This window comes from Grampus griseus (genome assembly GCF_964374135.1).
Source record: "Grampus griseus genome assembly, chromosome: 9".
NCBI lineage: Eukaryota > Metazoa > Chordata > Mammalia > Artiodactyla > Delphinidae > Grampus > Grampus griseus.
In genome coordinates, this window is record NC_139003.1 from 55,605,088 (window position 1) to 55,625,087 (window position 20,000).

The window sequence follows — 20,000 nt, forward strand, 5'->3', positions numbered from 1 at the left end:
GATAAGACTTGACATAATGACTAAGGTATATCTGATTACTATATATTCAGACTCTGTATCCTGAAAAGATGGACTCGTGCCATATTTTCAAGTACCCATGGAACATTCACCAAAAAAATTAACCATTGATCATCAAAGAAAATCTAAATAATTATCCAGAAAATAGAGTGGTGTAATCAACATTCTCTGATCATAATGGAATAAAATAGAAATGAATAATAAAGTTACAAAAAGCCTTTTCATTTGGAAATTTAAAATCTCTCAAACAACTCGTGAGTAAAAATAAAATGGAAATTAAAGAATTTCTATAAATAACTACTTTTTCAGAACCTGAGGGCTATATTTAAAGCAATTCAGAAATGTGCATAGCCTTATTCACTTAAAATGATACAAAATAAGGAATGAATTAAGAATATGACTCAATAAATACAAACTTGAAAACAAGGAAGAAGAATTTTTTTTAATCAGAAATCAGTGAATCAAAAACTGAAAAACAATACAACTAATAAATAAATCCAAAAGTGGTTTTCTGAAGGAAAATAAATAAGATAAACCACAAAGCTTGCAATAAGAAAAATGTGGGGGTGAGGGAGTTCAAATACACAATATAAGAAATAAAGGAACTGGGACTTCCCTGGTGGCGCAGTGGTAAAGAATCCACCTGGCAATTCAGGGGACACGGGTTCAGTCCCTGGTCCGGGAAGATCCCACATGCCACGGAGCACCTAAGCCTATGTGCCACAACTACTGAGCCTGCGTTCTAGAGCCCATGAGCCACAACTACTGAAGCCCGCATGGCACAACTACTGAAACCCGCACGCCTAGAGCCCATGCTCCACAACAAGAGAAGCCACCACAATGAGAAGCCCACACACCGCAACAAAGAGTAGCCCTCCGCTGGCTGCAGCTAGAGAAAGCCCGTGTGCAGCAACGAAGACCCAAGGCAGCCATAAATAAATAAATAAATAAATAAATTTTAAAAAGGGGACTAATCAATAAACAAAGCAAAGTAAAATAATAATAAGAGATAACTTTGCTCAACTCTTGCAGATAAATTTGAACTTGGTTTTGAAATGGACTGATTTTCCAAGAAAATATAATTTATTGAAACTAACTCTAGAAGAAATATCCAAACAAACTCACTCCGTAGAAGAAAGAGTTTTTCAGTGATCTCTCCTTTAAAGGCAATAGGCCCTAACAGTTTCACAATAGAGTTTTATCAAAGCTTTAAAGAATAGGTAACTCCAATGTGATTCAGACTGTTTCCAGGACAAAAAGAAAAAAAAGAAAATGGAAACTTTCAAATTATTATTATAAATTGAGTAGAACCTTGATACCAGCACTTGACAAGATTATAAAAATTAAAACTGTAGATCTGTCTTATTTATGAAGAAGAATGCATGAGTCCTAAATAAGATATTGGAGGGGAAAATACAGATATTAGCAAATGTAATCTAGCAGAGTGCATTAGAAGAATAATTGAATATCGATTATATTTCAATGAAAAACATGTTTTTAATTTAAAAAAAAAGACTAATTAATCATGTGGGGTTTATTCCGGGAATACAAGAATGGTTTGATATTTAGAAAGCTATTACTGTACCTCATTTTAGTGGTAGATACAGGAAGAAAAACCATGTAAATTTTCTGTAGATGCCAAAAAGGCCTTTGACAAAAACTCAACAACCATTCTTTATGAGACACACAAAGAAACAGGAATAGTAGATTCTTCCTTTTATCGCAATAGCATGATAAAAATAAATCTCTTAGTCCAAAAGTTAGCATGATGTTTAGTGGGGAAACTAGAGGTACTCTCACTAAAATTGAGAACAATATAAAGATACTCCCCATCACAAATATTATTAACATTGGACTGGAGATACCAGTCAACATAATTTGACAATGAAAAGAAATTGGGGATATAAAAATTAGAAATGAGGTGGGAAAATTGTCATTTTTTACAGCCAGCATGATTGTATATCTAGAAAGCCCACAAGAATCAACTGAAAAACTATTGCAAACAATAAAAATTCAATTAACTAGCAGAGTACAAAAGTAATATGCAGAGAGTAATAGCCTTCACGTGTGCCAGTAACATTCAGATAGAATATATACTGAAAAAGAAAACCTCATTTATCTAGAAAGAAACTTAAGAAATGGATAAGACTTACATGAAGAAAATGTTAAGACCCCTATCTGTAGGACACAGAAGATGACAAACAAATAGAAAGATAACAAAGTTCTTGGATAGAAAGATTCCAACAAAAAATACCAACAGGTTTTGTTTCTGCATCTAGATAAGCTAATTAAAAGTTCACATGGAAAAACAAAGTAAGACGAGCCAGAAAACTCTGAAAAAGAACAGTGAGGAGGAACTAGCCTTGTCAAACAGTAACCCATACTATAAAGGCTCAGTAATTAAGACAGCATGGTGCTGGTACATGAATCTACAGATCAATGAAACACAATAGAAAGAAAGCCCAGAAAATAGACACATAAATGGGAATTCAGTATATGGTAAAGGAGGCATCTCCAACCAGTAGAGAAACATGGACTGTTCAGTAAATGGTATTGAGACAACTGGGCAGCTATGTGGAAAAAAATAAAGTTTAATTCATACTGAATACCCAAATAAATTCTGAACAGGTCAAATATTTAAATATTTTTTTAAACAAACTCTAAAAGTACCAGGAGAAAACATAGATTTAAATTGGAAAGATCTCTCTGACTCAAAATCCATAAGCATTTAAGAGAGAAAAAGATATATTTTCATACTGGAATACTCATATTTTTTGGCATTGTCTGCGAATTATGGTAATTAAGAAAGAGAATTTTTTTTTTTAAATGAGAAATAGGTTTTATGTTAGCTGTTCTGATTAGAGGCCTTTTTAACTTATTCCCAGTTTAAAAATCAGTTTGTCAAAGTCAACAGAAGTTTTCAAATACACTGGTGGAGCTTTATAGACCAAGGTAAGATTACTATGCACCTGAAAAATGAAACATTTGTCAGGATCTGGTTTTATTATTTGGAAAGAATATCCCATTGATACTTTTCAAGCTTTCTTGAGATTACTTAATAATATTATGATTTTAATTTATCCTTATAAGCAATAACTTTAAACTACCCCCACATCTTTCCATAGCGCACATAAGGTCTCCAGAGAAAACCTCAAAAAGAGGAGGGTGTGTCTTTGAGAAGATTTGTTCCTGGTCACACAGGCAGGATTATTTAATCTCTACAAATTGGTTGACAGGAATTTAGAAAATAATTTGCATATTAACATGGGGCGATATTTGCATATATGTTTTCTTTTGAAGTGCAAGTATGACTTTTGCTGGATTTGCCTAGAAGAATGGAAAAAACATAGTTCTTCCACAGGAGGTTATTACAGATGTACTCGCTATGAAGTCATTCAGCATGTAGAGGAACAATCCAAGGAAATGACTGTGGAGGTAAAGAGAACTGTAGAAGCCAAGATCTCTAAGCCACTTAATACCAGTGGCAGTGTTTTTCATTTCTTCTTTTCCTATCTTTACTGTAATGAGGCATTTAAATTCAATACACTTTAGAGTAGCCTTTAATTTAAACAAAATAGCTCTATAAACTTGAGCTTTTTTTTTAATTTTCCTTTTTTTATATTGGTGAAGATTAGACAAGACGTATATCCCAGCATGTCTCTAAAATGACTTAAAAAAATTTTTAACATTATATCAACAATATATTATGTTATTGTATATAATAAGTATCTTAGTCTGCTTGGCTGCCATAACAAAATACCATAGACTGAGTGGCCTAAACAAGAAAAATTTATTTTTCATAGTTCTTGAGACTAGGAAGTCCAAGATCAAGATTTCTACCAATTCGGTTTTTGGCAGTGACTCTCTTCCTGGCTTATAGACAGTTATCTTTTTGCTATGTCCTCACAGGAAGGAGAGAGAGCAATCTCTGTTGTCTCTTCCTCTTCTTATAAGGGCACCAGCTCTATTGGATTAGATCTCCACCCTAATCACCTCGTTCAACCTTTATCATCTCACAGGCCCTATCTCTAAATATAGTCACATTGGGGGTTACACCTTCAACATATGAATTGATGGGGGACACATTTCAGTCCATAGCAATAAACAACATAATAAAACATTGAAGATCTAATGAACATAAGGTTTGAAAGACATATTTGCCTTACACTCTGGGAATTGCGGATTCAGTGGTTTGTCACAGAGAATACAAATTCAAGACTTTGTTCTGGGAAGCGTTTAAAATGTATTGGTTATTATTTTCTCAACAAAATAATCGATAAATCTGTATGCACTACTATATGTTACTAATAAAATTTTGAAGTGATCAGAAAAAACAATTTTAATAGCTCATTTGTGGACTTTCATTTCCTAGGCTGAGAAAAAACACAAACGATTTCAGGAACTTGACAGATTTATGCACTACTACACAAGATTTAAAAATCATGAACATAGCTATCAGGTATGTCCCAAATCATTTCAAATGTGCTAAACTCTACTGTTGTGAATAAATAAAGAAAATGATATATTTATTTATTTCTATTCTTTTAGTTAGAACAACGCCTTCTTAAAACAGCCAAAGAAAAGATGGAGCAATTGAGTAGAGCTCTCAAAGAAAGTAAGTTATAAGTGATATGTGTGATAATTAACATAAAATAGCTGTCATGCTTAAGTCACTTCATTGGTAGGAGTTTAAGACCCTTAAAAGAATACCTTATCTCCATTTGCTCATTTGGCAGTTTGGAGTTTTCAGAAGCCCAGAGTGTAGTTTAGCATTTGAGGCCTCTGGTAAGATTTTCCACCTTGCTTACGTCACCTGCTCCTCTTAGTGCAAGCTCTGCTGCTGGCAGATAAACACACATTGTGGGTTTGCTTACTCTGTGCCACTGCTGATGATGCTCTACAATGTTGGGAAAAGTGAATGGGCCCAAAAAGGCATCCCTGACCTAGTCAAAGGAGCAAGATTCACAAGCCATCAAATTGTCATGTAACTGAATTCCCAAAGATTCTTGAGAAAATTTAGCAGAGTGCCTAGTATAGAATAGAAGTCAAGTACAGTTTTGGGAGAAATCATGTCACTGGTAAATAGCGGACATTGGAGTCAAAAAGCAAAGTCATGAGATAGGGCTTACTTATGGTTCCTAAAATGGAAGTTCAAAAAGAACATTCCTAAAAATGGATTGAATACTAGTTACATAATTAAAATATAATATCTCAGTGACCACACAGAGTACAGGTTCTGGCATGTTTGTTTTAAAAAGTGACTTTTTTTTTTTTTTGGCTGCTTTGGGTCCTCGTTGCTGCGTGCGGGCTTTCTCTAGTTGTGGCGAGCAGGGGCTACTCTTCGTTGCAGTGCGCAGGCTTCTCATTGCGGTGGCTTCTCTTGTTGCGGAGCACGGGCTCTAGGCACGCAGTCTTCAGTAGTTGTGGCTTGCAGGCTCTAGAGCACAGGCTCAGTAGTTGTGGTGCCCAGGGTTAGTTGCTCTGCGGCACGTGGGATCTTCCCACACCAGGGCTCGAACCCATGTCCCCTGCACTGGCAGGCAGATTCTTAACCCCTGTGCCACCAGCGAAGTCCCTAAAAAGTCACATTTTTTAAATAGTCACAGCTTATATATAAAAGGTTTTAAGCCTAAAATGGAATCAATTACCCTTGTGTTTGCTCCATTTTATAAAAGTAATGAGTACTAACACCATTTTCATGAGGATAACTTCCTAATTAAAACAATAACCATAAGTTAAATAAATTAGAGTGGGACAAAAAGCATCAGTAGCAGCTTAGTCTCCTTGTTAATTACTAGTTCTTAGACTGTAGTAATGACATAACTATATCAAGCCAATACCAAACTCTTGAAGTATTATTGTCCACAGTAAAAATTGAAAGAAAAAGTCCTCACAGGTTCTACAGTCTATTCCATCACGGACGTATCTCTAATACTTAGAACAGTGCCCAAAACATACTAAATATACAATAAGTATTTGTAGATGTAAATTACTGCTTCTGTTCAACCTTCTGGAGGTTCTAGACAGCATAGTAAGACATAAAAAAGAATTAAAAGGTAGAAGATTTGGAAAGGAAGAAATAAAACCACTCTTCCTCCCTTTCTCTCTTTCTCTGCCTGGAGTATTTATTAACTAGCATTAGTTACCCAGTTGTTCCCCAGAATGTTGTGTCTTTTACCTTACAATGTTGTTTTTGCAGAAGCATAATTTATAATTAGGCTTTTTTTTTTTTTAGCAAGCAACTTAGCAAGGCATTTGTTCTAATTCTTAATGAGTAGAATTCTGCTAGGGATAACCTAAAAAACTTAGTAAAACATGGAACCTTTGAGTTGACCTAAAGCTAGATTTGTTTACTCACAGGGTGAATCCAGGATCAATGTATGCATTCCTTCATGACTGCCATCAGTACTCCTGGGCTATTGCAGGGTGTGCTCCATTTATAAATGCATACACGTCACCTAAATGCAAAACCTAAGAGTGTTTTATGTAGGTTTTTAGTCTAGTTCAAATAAATACTATCATATAGCTACTTCAAACAGTTTCTTCTTAGGGATCCTTGTTCTTTTTTCTTTCTTTTAAGAAAACTTAGTTGTTTAATTTTATAATAGTGTATTTGCAAAAAAAATTTTTTCACTGTGCCTGGTTTACTTTATAGCTGAAGGAGGCTGTCCAGATACCACTTTCATCGAAGATGCAGTTCATGTGCTCTTAAAAACTCGACGCATTCTCAAGTGTTCTTATCCATATGGATTTTTCTTAGAACCTAAAAGCACAAAGAAAGAAATTTTTGAACTCATGCAAGTAAGATGTCTTTTTTATTAAATTTAAATGCAGTTACTATGAAAAACAGATTTTCTCCTTTTTCAGCCACTTTATAACTAAGGTTTATCTTACTTGAGTGTAATTAATAAACAATTTTGTTTCTGTTTTCAGAATGGTTTTTAAATAAAGGAAAAGTTACCAATAATAAACTGAAATTTTCTTTATGTTTGAATTTGTCACTGTGCAGATTTGAATGAGTTCTGAGCTATGTAAACATTTCCTACCACATTTATTTCTTTTTTCTTCTTTTATTTTATGTATTTACTTTTGGCTCTGTTGGGTCTTCGTTGCTGTGTGTGGGCTTTTTCTAGTTGCTTCGAGCGGAAGCTGCTCTTCGTCCCGGTGCGCGGGCTTCTCACTGCGGTGGCTTCTCTTGTTGCAGAGCTTGGGGTCTAGGCTCGCAGGCTTCAGTAGGTGTGGCTCGCGGGCTCTAAAGCGCAGGCTCAGTAGTTGTGGTGCATGGGCTTAGCTGCTCCGCGGCATGTGGGATCTTCCTGGACCAGGGCTCGAACCCATGTCCCCTGCATTGGCAGGCGGATTCTCCACCACTGCGCCGCCAGGAAGCCCCCACATTTATTTCTTTATTTTAAACTGGTTGAGGTTGAAATCTGGCCTAATTCTGATTATGTAATTAGGCATTTTATCTTCAAAAACGAAACAAACCACATTACGTACTAGATAGGAAAGTTGCTATTTGCCAGTTCATTTTAACAGTACAACTGAAAAACTTAAGAGTACTTGAAAAAACAAAACAAAACATGTCAGCAAACTGACATCAGTGTAGCTGACCAGGTTCATTTTACATTCCTCTTTTTTTTTGAAGTCACCAAACTTTCTCCTCTTGCTACTGTTTTTATGTCATTCCTTTGAACTCCCCTCTACTAATTTATATCTTACATTTCCTTCAATGCTGAATATTCATTTTCTCCATGAGGCCTTCCAGACCTAACCCCAAATCACAAAGGTTTTGCCTTGCTTCACACTCCTTCAGCATTTACATATAGTCTGTACCATGTGGTCAGGCACTTACATGTACAATGCCTTGAAATTTATTAGTTCTTTTTCACACAGACAAATTATAAATTTTTTTTATACAGCTGCTATATTATACTCACTACTTCTTTGTATCCATACCAACTACATTACTCTAAATGTCTATTGAATGAATGCTATTTTCCTAAAATGTGCAAAGTAGAAACATATGTTAAATTGGAAGTTATATAAAATTTGGATTAATTTCTGATTTCAAAAGAGTTAGATTTAACCAGACAGACACTGGATTTGCTATTGACTAACCCACTCAACCTATAATTTTTTTTTTCCTCTTCTTAACATAGACAGACTTAGAGATGGTCACTGAAGACCTTGCCCAAAAAGTCAATAGGCCTTACCTTCGCACACCCCGCCACAAGATAATCAAGGCAGCATGCCTTGTACAGCAGAAGAGGCAAGAGTTCCTGGCATCTGTGGCTCGGGGAGTTGCTCCTGCAGACTCACCAGAAGCTCCAAGACGCAGGTGAAAAGGATACACACCATGGAACTCATCCTAGCACCAGCCACAAATGCTAGCAGGTTTATTTTTTTCTCCAACTAGGGTTCATATTCCTGAAAGTTATTTATACCTAAAATATGGATAGCTGATAAAAGTATGTTAACTTCTTTTTGGTGTTTTTTTTCCCCCAGTACTATATCTATTTTTTTGTTTTGTTTTTCATTGTATCGTTTCTCAGACTAAATTAGGCTAGGTAAATTTCACACTTCAGTGAACTCATAATTCAACAAGTATTCTAACGCATCATTTTGATAGTCAAAAACATCTTATAATGTAGAATTTGGAAGCCTTGCCAAATTGTTATGGTCATATTTGTATTTTTTGGTAAGAAGTTGTAAAGAAATTAGAAATCTGATATTCGTAAAGTTTTTTAAGTGATCCGTATTCATCCATTAAAGAGCAGTTGAGTTTTGGTTGTTTTATTTCAGACACTTATACTATTTCTGCCATTATAAATTGAAGCATATTTTCTTATTCATATTAATTATAAGCATTAGAAATTCCTTGGACCTTTATTTTTACATAAACCCCTAAAAATAAAAATAGAAGCAATTGTAAAATACTCTGGTATAGCATGGTGGTTTTTAATTTTTCCACCATTTTATACAAACATAAAGCAATGTCGAATTTGAAAGAAAAAATTAAAGAATCATTTTAATTATATTCAGTAGTTGATCTTTGGTTAAGCAAGTTCCAAGCAGAGGAATTAAAAGTAATGTTCAAAGGGCAAGGGTCTGATTGTTTGTACTTTGTAGTACTGATAATAAATCAAATGGTATGTCTAATTTCTTTGTAGCTTTGCTGGTGGAACATGGGATTGGGAATATTTAGGATTTGCATCACCTGAGGTAATTGTTTTGTGCGGGTTTGGTTTGGTTTGGTTAGTTATAATTTTCCTTAGTGCAATCCTGCTTGCATTTGCACCCTCATCTATTCTAAATATCCTACTGAGATTGTAAGCAATGTTTTTTTCTTTCTTTTATAATAATAATGCCTCAGCAGAGTCTACATTTACCTATTCATTGGATTATCATCACATTATTAAATGCATACCCTCTCTTATTTTTAATTACTGAATAGTCAGAAGGCCAATTTATAGCTTACATTTTTGGAAAATATCTTTAATTAACAAATATTAATTTTATTTATTAGAAATGCATTTCTAGTTGTAATATTGTTTCAATCCGAATTTATTAAAAATCTAAATAGACAATCTTTTTTTTAAAGTTATTGCAACAACCTGTTAGCATTGATTTATAATCAGTTACTAAGGTGGAAACTTGACCTTAGTGTTTATGCAGAAAGAATGCTTTGATAGTTGCTCTCTGCTTCTCTTTAAGATTTTCACACTCTTCTTGTTTTCATTGTTGTTGTTGTTGATATACCATCTTAAAATACTAATACTGCAAATAACATTTGCTGCAAATAGAAATAAGATAAAGTGAAAATCTTAATCACATTGCTATTTTCTGAGATTTAAATTGCCACTGTCACTGTTGAGTCTGATTTTAAATGGTTTTAGCAGTTCTCTCTACTTTCTTGTTTTTTATATAACAGTATACCATTTGATGCTTATATTATGATAACCTTTTAACTTAATTCTTGGAAGGCAGCAGGACAAACTATGAAACCTTTATCATTTATAGTCCATGTGTTATCTGCAACTGAAAGACAGTGGAATTGACTATTATCCATAAATGACTGTGGTTTATTTAAATCAGATACTTTCTCTTTTCAGCTGCTAAGGATACTTGCAATCACCTTGTGGCCTTTTGTATTGGTAGATATATGCAAAACAAGATTTACTTGAGGAAGAGTTTGTACTTAGAGCTCTGATACAGAGATTTTAAATTCACTTAAATTTTTTTAAAAATTTTAATATATTAATGAAATTTCTATTGTAAAACAAATTTTGAACCTTTTCTTTACCTGACCCTATGCTTGAATATTTCTGTGTAATCGTATAATTTCAGCTTTGGGGAATAGTATGGAAAACTTCCACCTAAAAGGAGAAATAAACAAGCTTCAGTTATCAAAAAAAAGAATACAAAGATTTCAGTATTTCAAGGTAGAAACACAATTTAGCAAAAATAAAACCTTTACCAGAATATTCACGGACATGTATGCATCATCTTGTGGCTTCTGGCTCTGAAAATAACTTTAGTAATTTCAAAATATTTCTCTTGAATATTGAGGGTCTGCTAATATGACTAACACCATTTCATTTTGTAAAAATATAGGCAGGCTTTTTACCTCACATGTGAATACTTATAAATAAAATTATTGAGCTCTTGTCCTCTTGGGGTTGAAAACTGTGAAATTATAAATAACATTTTTCTTAAATTTATTTTTTACGAGTTAATAAATTTTATAAGGATAATTTAATTCACTTTCAGTTTTCTGTTCTTTAAAGTCTTTGGTACATTGAATGCCAAGCTTTTATGTAAACCTTATTGCAGATGTAAAGAATTACCACACAGTATGAACCTTTAAAATTCTGCATGTGTGTGACTATCAAGTATCTGCCAAAATTATATCTATAAAAATTAGCTTTTTGCCTTCATATGGATTCTGAAAAAAATAATGTTGCCCAACTTCAGTAGACTTTTAGGTTGAATTTATATTTTTCATTAAAGTTAATTACATCTTATTCTTTTTAAACTAAATTGAGTGAGTCATTGACAAGCATCAGTATTTGTTTTGTGCCACTTTAAAGGCAGTGGAGCCCAGAGGAAACAGCATGATCGAAAAGTCTAAGGGACACCAGAATTTGAGGTCTAGCCCTATAACTTAAGGTCTATTTAGGCTGTGTCTTCCTTAATTTCTCATCTTTAAAATGTGGATGGTGATATCTACCCCATGGAAGTTCTGGAAGGATTAAAGCATCTGTTTAAGTCACTAACAAAATTGGTGCTCAATAAATGGTGGCTATTATTATTTATAAAAAAAAAAAAAACTGGAAGCTTTTTTCCCTATAAATCCTAGAACTTCTCACTCTTCTCTATAGCCTTAACACTCTCAAACCTTTTGGAGTATCCCGACTAAAGCCTTTTCATATGCTTACTTGAAGATCTTAGGAATCCATGGAAATTTTCAGATAAGTTTAATTTTATGAAAACAATTTTTTTAAAGCCTGTTGCATGGTGAGAGAATGCCATTTGATTTTTTTATCAGAATAATTGTAAATATAACGTTTCTTTTACAGGTTTTTTTAACCACTTAGTTTTCTTCAATTGGAAATATGTATATTCTATGGTCAGAAATAGTTTATTTAATTCAGAGTACCGTCACCAAGTGTACAAAGTAAACAAATTCTCCCTAAAGATAAATCTTAACTGAAATAACGTTTTCTTGCCATCTTTGTCTGAGAAACGTGGTAGTCCTCAGTGGTCCAGTGAACCATGATGACACATGAACAGTCATCCAGTTTTGGATCATGGGCCTCCAGGAAAAGAGGAAATGATACCCCAGCTCAGCAGTAAATTTAAAGAACCTGAATAATCTCTCTGGGCACTTGTAGTATCTTACGTTCATTTGCTTCTAACCTGGTAGAATGCCTTCCATTCTTTAATTAGGGTCCAATTGCTTACATAGATGAGGGAGTTTGAATAAATTTAACCAGAGTTGTATGACGTAAAAGTTTTACTGGGGTTTTAAAACTTATTTTCATTTATTCCAGTTACTTTCACAACATAAGCATATTGAATATTCTAGAGTAACCAGATAATCATAAACCTGAATATTTTAGTGTTTATCACTTAAAGAATCTATAACGATTCTCAAAATTAGCCTTTTTATGCTGGTGTCGTGCACACTGGCCTGTCTTCTAGTCTCTTCTGTCTCTAAAATCTGGAAAAGTGCATTTGTATGCAGATAATAGCAGGTAGGCCCAGGTTCTGCCTCTGGTGATAGCAAACCCACTTTAAACTATTATCACAAATATAAAATAAACTCAGGGACATCTGCCCAAATCTGTGTTCTTCCCGTATGCTAAAGAGAAAACACTTCCCCCTGCCTGGGTTGTAGATAACCCCACATATTAACTAATATAGGAAGGAAGCCAAGTAACATCTTATTTTAAAGGTAACCTCATATTCTTCTTTGATGTGAGTATGGTATGTAGTAGTCCCAAAGAATACAGAATCCAACAATCTAACAAGCACTTAACTGTTAGTGCTTTTCTTTATTTTATCTTTTTCTTTTATTTTCTGTTGCATATGTCACAGTCATTTTTTTTAAAACCAGACCTCCAGAGAGGGCCTAACTTTTATTAGTAAAATCATTCTGGTATTATTTATAATATTAGATAACAAGACCCAGGCATATGAAATAAGGCTCAGTTATGATCTAGCATTGGAGCTTGCAAGTATCCCCAATTTATCCAGACAATTATAATGGCTATTTAAAATTTTTTCTTTTTCCATTTTACCATTTCTGTTTCCTTGGCATGGCAATACCTGCAGTTTCTTTTTCTAAAGCCAAGTGATTTTATAATATGTATATAAAATCACACATTTTTTTCCTAGAAAAAAAGTGTATTGTTTGTTTTATTTGCATTTAAAAATTTGCATGCTCTCCTGTATTTTATAACCTTTGGTTTATGCAGGAATATGCTGAATTTCAGTATCGGAGGAGGCACAGACAACAACGCCGTCGAGGAGATGTGCACAGTATGCTTAGTAATCCTCCAGACCCTGATGAGCCAAGTGAAAGCACTTTAGGTGAGTTCTTGAGTTGGGTTTGTTTTAATCTTAGTTCTCTTGCATTTATTGTTAAAAGTGGCTAATCTAAATATTTGTGAAACAGTTTGTAATTTAGATATACAGTCAACATGCAGATGCTTCTAATGTCACAGGATACAGAAAACCAGGGCGATTAAGAACATGCGCCGTGCAGTTAATGGCTTCCCTTTGTGTCCTTTATCCCATAACTTCTCACATGGACTCTGGTCTTTGTACATCAAGTACAGTCAAAAAAAGATGCTATGTGACTTCTGAGGCTAAGTCACAAAAAGGATATAGTTTCTGCCTTTCTTTCTTTCTTCATCTGGGACACTTATATTTGGGACCAAGCCAGAATGCTATGAGGAAGCCCAAAGTAGCCAATGTGGAGAGATAGTATGGAGAGATCATGTGGAGAGAACTGAGATCCCCTAGCTGGCCCCTTAGCCAGCATCAATTTCACCAGAAAGATACATGGGTGGCAAAAAAAAAAAAAGCACTAAAAATGAGACAGGGGTTTCCCTGGTGGCGCAGTGGTTGAGATTCCGCCTGCCCATGCAGGCGACACGGGATCGTGCCCCGGTCCAGGAAGATCCCACATGCCGCGGAGCAGCTGGGCCCGTGAGCCATGGCCGCTGAGCCTGCACGTCCAGAGCCTGTGCTCCGCAACGGGAGAGGCCGCTGCAGTGAGAGGCCTGCGTACCGAAAAAAAAAAAAAAGACAGGCTGGGACCTAGGTCCCCTTGCTGAAGTGCTGCAATGCTTGCACCTGGACATACCTCTCTCTGAGCAACAAAACAAAGAAACTATATGGGACTAAAAATAACTGCGTGCATGTACAGTTGGGACAAATTATGGACAAAAAGAAACAAAAGACCCAAAAACTCAACTGCTACTTCTGAATAGCGGGGAGCAAAAACAGGGTGTTGGGAGCAAAGGCAGGGTACTGCGCATGCCACCTGCACTCAACACCCCCAGAGGGGTGGGCAAAACACCTAAGCCACCCCCACACACACACCACTGGACACACCCCTACCCTTCCCCCATATAAGGAACAAGCTCACCTCCCCTGGGGGAGCGAGCAAGCAAGGGAATCTGTTGTTTGTTAGGGAACCTGTTGTTCGTTCTCGCTCCCCGCTGCTGCAACAGGGGCGCCAGTAAAGCCTTGACTGGAGGGGGAGGAAAAAATAATACATGGGCTGTGGAGTCAGACAGACCTGAGTTCATGACCCCAGCTCTGCTGCATATCAGTGTGAAACTTTAGTCAAGTCACTTACCCTCTCCAAGCTTTGGTCTCCTCATTCTAAAGAATAGGGACCTCCCTGGTGGTCCAATGGTTAAGAATCCACCTTCCAATGCAGGGGACGTAGATTTGATCCCTAGTCGGGGAGCTAAGATCCCACATGCCTCGGGGCAACTAAGCCTGCGCACTCTAGAGCCGGCGTGCCACCACTAGAGAGCCTGGGTGCCGCAACTAAGACCTGAGGCAGCCAAAAAAATAAATAAATAAAATATTTAAAAAAAAAAAAACAGTAATAATAGTATCACTTTATGGGCTTATTGTGAGCATTAAATGAGATAATAAGTGTAAAACCCTCAAGTACTAATAGCATCTAGTGAGCACTCAATAAATTGTAGCTGTTGATTACTGTTATTGTGTTCATGAAATATTTTTCTCCTAGCCTCAGTTCTCCTAGCAACATTTTTTTTAATTTCTGGTGTTAAAGATAAATTATATTAATTATCAGCTTTAAATATTAAATTATTAATTGAAAATCTTCGAACTATGGTGTCAGCAGATCATCTTTAATAAATCAGGATCGACAGGCCTCAAGATGGGGCTACTCCTTCTTGCGGTGCACGGGCTTCTCATTGCAGTGGCTTCTCTTGTTGCAGAGCACGGACTCGAGGCACGCGGGCTCAGTAGTTGTGGCTCACAGGCTCAGTAGTTGTGACACATGGGCTTAGTTGCTCTGCGGCATGTAGGATTTTCCCAGACCGGGGATCGAACCTGTGTCCCCTGCATTGGCAGGCGGATAACCACTGCGCCACCAGGGAAGTCCTGTAGTTTTAAGAACTCTGAAAACTAAAACATCTTTCTTATTGCTTAAGGGGAAAAAAAAGAGCACTTGGTAGCACTTGTATTTGTGAATAGAACCATTTATAATGCAAGCAAAAATATGAAGAACGATCATGGATTTGAAGTAATAGTGTTAGATATATATTGCTGTTTATGAGGAGACAAATACGGATGAGAAATCTCTGAAAGATTAAGTGAACTTGTGAACACAGGTTTTCACCAGCACTCAAAGAGAAATCATCAATTTAAATAAAAAGATGTATGAGATCTTGTATGACTAAATTATCTCTGGCACCACTTGCTTTGAAACAGATATCCCGGAAGGTGGCGGTGGCCACAGGCCTGGCACCTCCGTGGTAAGTTCTGCGTCTATGAGCGCACTGCACAGCTCTTCTCTGCACGACTACACCCCCGCCAGTCACTCTGAGAACCAGGACTCTCTTCAGGTAGCCTTTCTGGGCAGCCTCGTTGCCCCTGCTCTTGCTCTTTCTCTGTTTAGCCTGGCTTCCTATTTTTACTTCTGTTGCTTTCCTTTTCCTTCCTTCCATTCTAAAATCTTTGCTTCAGAGATGTACTATAGGGAAAGATTCTTCTATTTCAGATTTACCTTAAGTAAATTTTTTTCCCTTTAGCATCCACAAGGAGAAAATTAAAATAAGATTTGAGTAGGTCAGATAATTCTTCTGTATAAATACAGGTACTATTAATTATCTGTTTGGTAAAAGAACAGTGGTAGACCTCACTGGGTTCAATCATTTTTCCTTTTAAATTTTAAAGTAATTTTACTTTCTGTTGCCTCAGGCTCTGAGTTCCTTGGATGAAGACGATCCCAATATACTTCTTGCAATACAGTTATCTCTGCAAGAATCTGGGCTAGCCATCAATGAAGAAAATAGAGACTTTCTCAGTAATGAAGCATCATTAGGAGCGATAGGCACCTCTTTACCTTCCAGGCTGGACTCCGTCCCCAGGAACACAGGTAGCCCTCGGGCTGCGTTGAGCAGTTCTGAGCTGTTGGAACTTGGTAACAGCCTCATGAGACTAGGAGCAGAAAGTGACCCATTTTCAACTGACACCCTGAGTTCACACCCTCTCAGTGAGGTGAGAAGTGAATTCTATCCCTCATCCAGTGACCCTGACTCAGCTGGCCAGGACGCCAACATCAATGACAATCTTCTTGGCAATATTATGGCTTGGTTTCATGACATGAACCCTCAGAGTATCGCCCTGATTCCTCCAGCAGCTACAGAAATCAGTGCAGATTCCCAGCTCCCCTGTGTCAAAGATGAGTCAGAAGGTGTGAGGGATGTGGAACTGATGCTGCCAGAAGATTCAGTGTTTGAAGATGCTGTGGTCAGTGAAGGTAGAGGAACCCAAATAGAAGAAGAAAATCCTTTGGAAGGAAACATTCTGGCTGGGGAAACCGCATCTCAAGCTGGCGACAGTGGTAATGAGGCAGCCAACAAGGGGGATGGTTCTGATGTTTCAAGTCAAACACCTCAAACCTCAAGTGACTGGCCTGAACAAGTACATTTAGTGTGAGCTGCACACCTCGGGGCTCTAAATCAATTGCAGGTACAGATGGTATGCTAGTGGAATATGCTTTATAGAGATTTGATCCACTTAATTCCAACTAATTATAAACCACTGACATTAGAATTAAATACAAAGGAGTTCCCTTGAATGGTAGCTTCATTTCTGATTTTAACCTTACAGGGAATTAATTTCTTTTGTATTTAATTGGATAGCTTTTCCCCTTTTTGCTGACGAACAGAAGAGTGGGAGAGAAACACAAATGAAATAAATAGGTTAGATTCCACATTTTAAGAAAATGCAGTCCTCTGTTTAGCCTAAGGTCAGCAATACTTAAATTGAACATTTAAATTAAAGGCTTACTCTCCAATCCTTGGGTGGTTTTTCCTTTTTAAAAGAATAAAAGTTTTCTTCATTTTAGAAGTTATTTTGGACAGATCTAATAACATTTCATTCCTCAATTTCTTTGTGCTCTTCCGTAACTTTCTTTCTTCCTTTTTGTCTGAGCAGTGTGAATTGAGGTATCCAAGGCTTCTCTTTAGTGCAGCATCTACCACAGTGTAATTCATTTTAATTTTCACATGAATCAAAGATCTCTTTTCATGTCTATTTATAGTCCACTTGTGCCAAACTCTGACTCGTGCGCTAACAAGGCGTTCAGGTGTGCGGTGTCCTGGAGGGCTCCAGAGCAGTCTCAGCCTTCTCAGAAGTAAAAGGTGCCACTTGGTAGCAATGATATTCCAGAGTTTAATGGGCTTTTGTTGCCATGGAGACTGCATTTAAATAAATGTAGCCTGTAGCTTAAGTTAACAAAATCTAATGCTGCTGTTAAATACAGTTTATTTTAATATTAAAGTACAGTTGATTAGCAACAGCGGTGCTGTATTTTAAGAGACACTTTATTGGAAGTGCAATCATAGTTCTTTGTTTTCACAATTTTACAGTGCATTCTAATTACTAATGGGTGCAATTACTTTTAATGGTAAGTGTTTTATAAAATAGAAAAAAAGTGGAGTTTTCATGAGTTATAGTAAATCCCACAATTATTAAAAAACTCAATAAAACATCCTGCGCAACATGTTACCGTGCCTTTGCCTAACCTAAATGGATAGTTGCCAGTTAAGTAATTCAGATTTCAGTGTCTCTTCCGAAGTAACTATGCTGTGTGAATTGCAAAGACCTCCATAAAACCACCCATGGCCTTGCCTTTACAGTAAATATAACAACTAAATGTTCAATCAGTTTGTTTGCCTAAATCGCAAATGCTGACGTGTTTGTTGTATTGCACAATACTCATTTGCTGTGTGATTACTGTTTAGTGTTGAAAAAAATCAACTTCCTAGTTATCAGTGTCTTACTGTGAAGAAAATACTGGTCCTAGTTGTAATTAAGATACAATGGTACAGTGTGTAATTAAAACTAGAATAAACTGTTGGAATGGCTGTTTTACTTACATATTATCAAAACTAGCGTAACATAAGCAAAATAGATACGTAATACTCCATTTAATGTTTTGCCAGATTCTTATCAGAAATCTACAGATACCAAAATTTCAGTACCAAGTTTGTACAGGCAAGTCCTGGGCTGGGTAAAAGGTTATATTAGTATTTATATCCACATGAGTTGTAATTGTGGTTTTCGATTACTTTTTTTCCCAAACCCCGCTTTTGAAATTTTCTTGTACTTTAAACCGTATGGCTCAGACATTATATTAGAGTATTTAATATTCCCCTGTTCCCTTAGGATAAACTGTGTGGGAATTGCTCCTATGCCATGGATATCAGAAGTCCACATTAGTTTTTATATCCCCAATTATCAGAAACACTGATATCAATCCCTTTTAAAATTAGTTGGGGAAAATATTAGGTTTATCTGCAGTGTATTACTGTATATTAAAGTGAAATAGTCCATTAAAGGATTTTTTTACAAATTTATTTTGGGTTGAAAATATCAACACCAATCAGTTTTTAGATCAAGTTTTAATTTTTCAATAGAAAGAGTCTTTGTATCACATTGAGGCGCCTTGCAAAGCTGCAGTAAGGTGAGAAAGAGTGCCCTTTGTGCAGACAGTATAGCCGTGGGTTCTGGTTCCTCTCACTTGTGCAGTACCCTGTGTTTCTGTGGTGTTCTCTCCTGAGCATGAAAACGATCATTATCCAATTTGTATTTCCTTGGTACATATTTTAAAAACATAGTCATTGACTTTACAATTCGCAAATAAAGTTTGGCAAAGCCTATTTTGTAAACAAGTTAATTTTATAATGTAAAAAAAAAAATTACTCTAACCTTGACTTGTTATTTGCACTTTCATAGTCTATACTTGATACATTCCCACTTTATATACAGTAGGGTTCTACAAACGTGTAGATGTTTAGCCAAATGAATGCTGTTAATAATATGTAAAATTCTTTGATTAAACATTTATTACTTAAACTACTTCACTTTTGTCTCATTACATTATAGACTTTGTTTAACCAAGTCAGGAAGCTGATCTTTTTCAAGTTAAATTCCCTCCAGTATGATGGGATTGATTTGGTTCTTACATGTAATAGATTAATTCCTAATATTTTTTACACTAGCCCACTTACTGAGCATTTTATACCCCAGAGATAAGTCCAAAACATTGCATGACAATGCGTTAAAACACTGTGACTTCAACAATCATTATTTTTTATCACTGTAGATTTCAGAAGAAAAGTGTTGTGATTTTTGCTTGAAATCTCTAATAGAAACATACAGAAAAATAGAATTTTAAGATATTTTGTGAAATGCTTAGGATAGGAAAATTTCTTATGCCATATGAATAGAAATGCCTGCTTCTCAATCATTTTGTTATTTGTTCCCATCTGAGTTATTACAACAGCCCTCGGCATCTGTACTTCAATGTGCACAGGCACAAGTTCCAGGCCGCCGGCTGGTGCTTCACAGGATGTGCCCGTGATAACCACCAAGAGTTGTAGTCTTATTTGTGCCTTTCATTGTGTGGATCTCAAGCTTAGCTCCAATGTCCGTATGCATGTTTATTGCAGCCACTGATCTCATTTTTCTTCCCTTTTTAGTCCTCAAATATTGTTGCTTACCTATTATGAATTGAAATCTGAGACTTATTGAAGTTTGGTCATAATTTTAAAAGTTATAGTTAGTAAATCACTAAAGAGTAAAATCTTGGAATCTAAATATTACATGATAATACAAATTTGGGTGTTTTTTTTTTCTTTTTTTTAAGGCTGAAACAAAAACTCCATAGGAGAAAAGTGTTCATGTGCTTGGCTCTT

At 36.0% G+C, this 20,000-nt stretch overlaps 1 protein-coding gene across 4 annotated transcripts in view; it reads left to right on the plus strand.

Annotated features, from left to right (window-relative positions):
* Window positions 1-19,105, plus strand: part of ANKIB1 (ankyrin repeat and IBR domain containing 1) — a 158,868-nt gene extending 139,763 nt beyond the window's left edge. For 2 of the 4 annotated variants that reach the window (XM_082662378.1, XM_082662379.1), the window contains 9 exons: window positions 3,319-3,453; window positions 4,391-4,477; window positions 4,567-4,633; window positions 6,674-6,819; window positions 8,178-8,356; window positions 9,189-9,240; window positions 12,999-13,113; window positions 15,505-15,638; window positions 15,994-19,105. In XM_082662378.1, coding sequence (XP_082518504.1) covers window positions 3,319-3,453; window positions 4,391-4,477; window positions 4,567-4,633; window positions 6,674-6,819; window positions 8,178-8,356; window positions 9,189-9,240; window positions 12,999-13,113; window positions 15,505-15,638; window positions 15,994-16,734 — 1,656 coding nt within the window. In that variant the 3' untranslated portion in view covers window positions 16,735-19,105. The remainder of the gene's footprint in view (window positions 1-3,318; window positions 3,454-4,390; window positions 4,478-4,566; window positions 4,634-6,673; window positions 6,820-8,177; window positions 8,357-9,188; window positions 9,241-12,998; window positions 13,114-15,504; window positions 15,639-15,993) is intronic. The other 2 variants (XM_082662381.1, XM_082662380.1) reach the window with 2 other exon arrangements.
* The last annotated feature ends 895 nt before the right edge of the window (window positions 19,106-20,000 follow it).